The sequence below is a fragment of the Leuresthes tenuis genome, unplaced genomic scaffold, assembly GCF_036924035.1.
Source record: "Leuresthes tenuis unplaced genomic scaffold, fLeuTen1.0.hap1 SCAF_15, whole genome shotgun sequence".
Taxonomy (NCBI): domain Eukaryota; kingdom Metazoa; phylum Chordata; class Actinopteri; order Atheriniformes; family Atherinopsidae; genus Leuresthes; species Leuresthes tenuis.
The window spans coordinates 25254694-25259653 of NW_027325369.1; the positions used below are offsets into that span (position 1 = coordinate 25254694).

At 40.8% G+C, this 4960-nt stretch overlaps 1 protein-coding gene across 1 annotated transcript; it reads left to right on the plus strand.

Annotated features, from left to right (window-relative positions):
- Nucleotides 1-1474: 1474 nt before the first annotated feature.
- Nucleotides 1475-4407, plus strand: LOC140270085 (uncharacterized). Its single transcript, XM_072365170.1, has one exon. The coding sequence runs from the start codon at nucleotides 1914-1916 to the stop codon at nucleotides 2589-2591; it is 678 nt and encodes a 225-aa protein (XP_072221271.1). The 5' UTR covers nucleotides 1475-1913; the 3' UTR covers nucleotides 2592-4407.
- The last annotated feature ends 553 nt before the right edge of the window (nucleotides 4408-4960 follow it).

The window sequence follows — 4960 nt, forward strand, 5'->3', positions numbered from 1 at the left end:
TATGTATATGTATATGTATATGTATCTGTATATGTATATGTATATGCATATGTATCTGTATATGTATATGTATATGTATATGTATATGTATATGTATATGTATATGTATATGTATCTGTATCTGTATATGTATATGTATATGCATATGTATCTGTATATGTATATGTATATGTATACGTATATGTATATGTATTTGTATGTGTTGTGGCCACTCAGTTGAAACAATGTACTTTCTCACTTTGACAACTCTCTGTATTGGATAGTAAAATACACCAACTCTTTTTAATAAATCTGTGCACAGCTGAGAGGTTGAATGCTCATTCTGTGCTGCAACACAAACACAGCAAACATGGCCATACAACACTAGATAATCAAATGTTTGCACCATAAGTGCAAAAGTCTTGAGCCACCCCTCATTTCGTAAATTTTTTTTTAGATATTTCCAGAAAAACAGGAAATGAGCACAGTGGTTTGATTTCTTCATTCTTTGACACAGCCTGAACCCTCTTAGACAAACTCTCCTGTAGTTTCTTTAAGTAGTCTTCAGGAATAGTTCTCCAGGCTTCTTGAAATACTTTCCAAAGCTCTTCTTTGGACGTTGGCTGGCTTTTGTTCTGTTCTTTGTCAAGATGATCCCACACTGTTTCAATAACATTGAGATCCAGAATGAGATGTGATGCCACTGAAATTTCAATCCAGTTCTTGTGTCATTTGGCAAACTTCAGTCTTTTCCCCCTGTTTCCCTCCCTTAAGAATGGCGCCTTGCTGTATTTTTTTCCCATCTTTCTTAAGAAAATCACTTTCAGATACTTTTGATCTGTTGTAGATATTTTTCCAGGCCTACATTTCTTAAATTGCCACTTTAAAATACGAGAAATTCAAGTTCCTCGGAAGCTGAATATAGAGAAATTATGAGTGACTTTTTTAAAGTAATCCTATTATCAAAATACTGCATTTCACACCAATATTTCTGAGAAAACCATACGATTATAAGCCAATCATTTAAGAATAAGTCATTAGTTTGTAATGTGAGTTATGCCTTTTTCCTTTTCCTGTTTCACCTGGCAGCTTCCATATGGACATGCACAATGAGAAAAACAATTCGCTGTCCATTGTGCCGAAAAAACGCACATATTAGGTCGAAAGCAAATATGTAATAACATGCCACTGCATATGTTAGCGTAATTACTTAGAAAGGCACCGAGTAAGTGAGAAATTTCCAGTGAATCGCCTGTGTGTTGGCTCACTGCGCATATCATCCTATCCACTTAGGTGCGTGCGTCTAAACTCTTCACATCGTCTGTAGAACAACTGTTCATCCTCGCTACATCATCCTGCCCTCAATGTAGCGTCCAGATGTGAAGATGATGTGTTTGATTTTTTTTTTTTTTTTTTGGGGGGGGGGGTTCTTGAGCTGCCTCACAGCTGCTGCTGCTTTAAGAGCCACCGCCCGCCCCCTTTCCTGTATTTTTAGCTGAGCCAGCTTCTTCATTTGCTGGATAAGGCAGAGAGTTGTGTACCCTATGATCGCACAAAGTCGCTGTAATAGATGACATCAAATCGCATCCTGTGAATTCGCTGTGGGCCTACAGCCAGCTATTGCCTGGAAATCTCATATCGGGCATATATGCTCCGTCGCTCTCGGATGCTGAAACGCGCAATCACCCTGTAGATGCTTGATGTCCGTTATGAAACGCAATGCTACCCCGGGTGCCGAATATGAAGCGCATTGCTTCTGACATCAAATTAATTAGGAAGAAATCAATTTAGCTTGTAAATCTTCCTGCCGTGCGGAAGACTGGTCCAGCATCTTTCTCCTCAGCGCTCTGCTTCCTCTTTTCTTGGATTGGGAATAAGAGAAAGCCTTCAAAACGGAGGGGGTGGTGGAGCATCGAGGAAAAAATAGGGGCAATATGAGAGAGCGGGACTTCATGCCCAATATGGAGAGGGGCAAACCTGCTACTTACACTGGGGACAAAAAGGCTAAGATGGCTGCTAAGACTAACAAGAAGTGGGTGAGACTTGCTACTGTTTTTGCATATGTGTTGTCGGTATCCTTAGCAGCCATTATCCTGGCTATTTACTACAGTCTGATCTGGAAGCCCACCAGTGCATCCTCTGCTGGGAAGCCTGGGGTGACTGAAGGTGTCACCCCCACTGCGAACATCTCAACTGATACAACAATTTCCACAAACAACACTATCTCAGAATGGAACTCTACACAGACACCGGTAGTGTCTGTCAACCAGACCGGACAGGGCACGACCCCGCACAGTCTGCCGTTACAGTGGGAAAACAGAGCCGAGAGAGCGTCCGTCTCCCAGCGCGATGCAAGGGCAGAAACTGCGCACTCTCAGCAGGAGAAAGGACTATACGCATCTTCCCACGGTCACACAAGCGCCAAGAGATCTGGCACTTTGGGAAGTGAGACATATGCGTCTCAACTCCGGGTGAGCCAGTACATCCCGCCAAGCACCAGAGACCCTGTCACTGCGCTGACCCAGGATGAGGAGAGGAGAGGCGAAGCGGGGACTGACAAACTCGGCCCAGAGCAGGCGGCTGCAGATGGAGCAACTGTTCCTCCGACCTGAGGAATTAACCCAGCTGACTTGAGCGGAGACTGATCGGACATCATCCCCATCACTACTCCCTCTTCTACATAAAAAGAAAAGAAAAGAAATGACCCCCAAAAATGGAGAGTTTTACATTCCAAGTACCGCAGGTCGGATAACACACAGGTCATCTGCTTTAAACTAATCTTGCAGAGCTCCCTATGGATGCTGAACTGCACATATTAACCCATAACTTCCTTTTATGACCGAGGGAAGACGAGAGCTTTTCTCCTAAGAACACTGTTTCCCTTAACTATGCGTCTTTTTTGTTTTAGGCCATATGTATGCCTTAAATTCATGTGTGTTTGTTTTACCTCGGACAGCTTTTGAGGCCACTTAACGTGTGGACGAAACTGTTATAGTTATTTTGCTAAATTAACAGAGCGAAGGCCCAAATGATGCTTTTAGTTTTCCGGGACATAATGTCTCACGTGCTACGGCGCTTAAAATCACTGCCATTTATCGGCTGGTTTAAATCAGTACTGCATTATTGCATTTTAATATAGAGGCTGTATTTTCTTTGATGGATCAAACCCTGGATTTCCATTAGAAGAATCTGCGTTATTAAGTTATGCTCAGGTACAGTATGTCCATATAACCATGTAAATGTAATGTGTATTTGGTTATGTGCATATAGGACAGGCATACATCTTTTGGCCTTGATTAACTTTTGGTGTAATTAGATGATTTTTATTAAAGGTACAGTATGTATGACAGCTATAACTATATCACAAGGTACAAATAAACATCCCTAGAAAAAAAATCATTTCTATGGTTTTATATTAGAGCTATGTAAATCTCTGACATAATCCTGTACGTTAATGATATTTTGTTTATTCAGAGCCATAATGAATGATGTAGATCCAAATAAACCTTAGGTTTTGCTTAACATCTTATATTTAATTTCAGATATTGACTTAAAATGGATTTAAATGAACGATGACTCAATTAATAGTGTAACAATGAGCACTGATTGTTGTGAAGGCGTAGGCTTAACAGTAACAAGAGCAGTTCTGGCACAAAGAGGGCTGAGTTTGTGGTCAGCCTGCTGATCTGGGAGGAAGTTTTTGTAATTGCCTAATTGAACTGTCCATTGTGTGACCAGAGGGAGTGACTGAGATGCATTCATCTGCCAGCTCACACTTAAACCACTTCAACACAGTCACATGTGGTGAACTATGAAGTGGAAATAAGAACAACCACCCTGTGCGCTCTCTCAGCAACATGTGAGGGAGGTGTATTGATTTGAGCTCTCTGTTGTTGTACTGTACAAAAACAGAGAAACACATTACACAATGTGCTATTTTGATCCAGCTCTTTCTGAAAAGGAGTGTTTGGCAGAAAGGTTTGGTTTCTGTACTAGCCGTGACAAGCATTATTCACTATCACGCTCAAAATAAGAATCACTCAATTTCCACAGAGCAGCCACCACCTCGTTGTGATGCAAACAGTGATGACATGCACTGTTGTGTTTATGTGACAGATTTTTAGACGCAAAGCCAGGGTGTCTGCTGTGCTAAACAGGAGGTCCATTCATTAGGAGAGGCAGCAGGAGCACCTCATAGAAACAAAACACCAACTGGAAAAATGTTGCACAGATTGTGTGTAACGCAATGACTTGCCTGTCTTTGTTACAGGGTGGTCTTAACGAATATGTTTCCAGAACATCTTCTGGCTTTTTGTGACACATGAGGGGAGTAATGACTGACCTATTGATGGAGGAGTGCATCTGTGCTGACAGTTATTGCTGGAAGCTACCTCTGGGTCAGGACACAGCATATGGCCTCATCTCTTGAACCCTGTCACCCAGTTGATTACATTATATGATGTGAAATCAGTCATATGTTCCAAAAGAGTTCAGTATGAGATCAATTTGTGCTGTGGCTCAGTACAGGCAATGGATCACACGTGCAAAGGATACTAAAAGCTACATTTATCAAATTATAAATTACAGTTGTCCTGCCACCTGATCCAGGAGAAATGTATAAAATGACCTTTTTTTTTAAACCCTTTAATATCCTGCTTGACCATTTGGTAGAACACATTTTTCAGTAACTACACAGTGTCTTATTAAAAATCAGTTGAAGTAAACCAGAGTAATCAATATCTACTACTCAGTTCAGGTGTTTAATGCGAAAAGTTAGTATATAATGTTATTATTTTCTCAAATCTTGACACTTTTACCATAAAGTGACACCGCAACCATTTGTTGAACTGTTTATTATTATTAATATTGCCCTAAGACACTGATGCTTCTAATCCTTTCTAATGCTTTTATCTGTGGAAACACTGAAGTGTTAAGACAACATTACATGGTGGAGGTATGTCACATGTTGAACTCATGTAGG

Excerpts from the sequence above, each read along its gene's own strand:
- LOC140270085 (XM_072365170.1), top strand. The coding sequence starts at position 1,914 with ATGAGAGAGCGGGACTTCATGCCCAATATGGAGAGGGGCAAACCTGCT.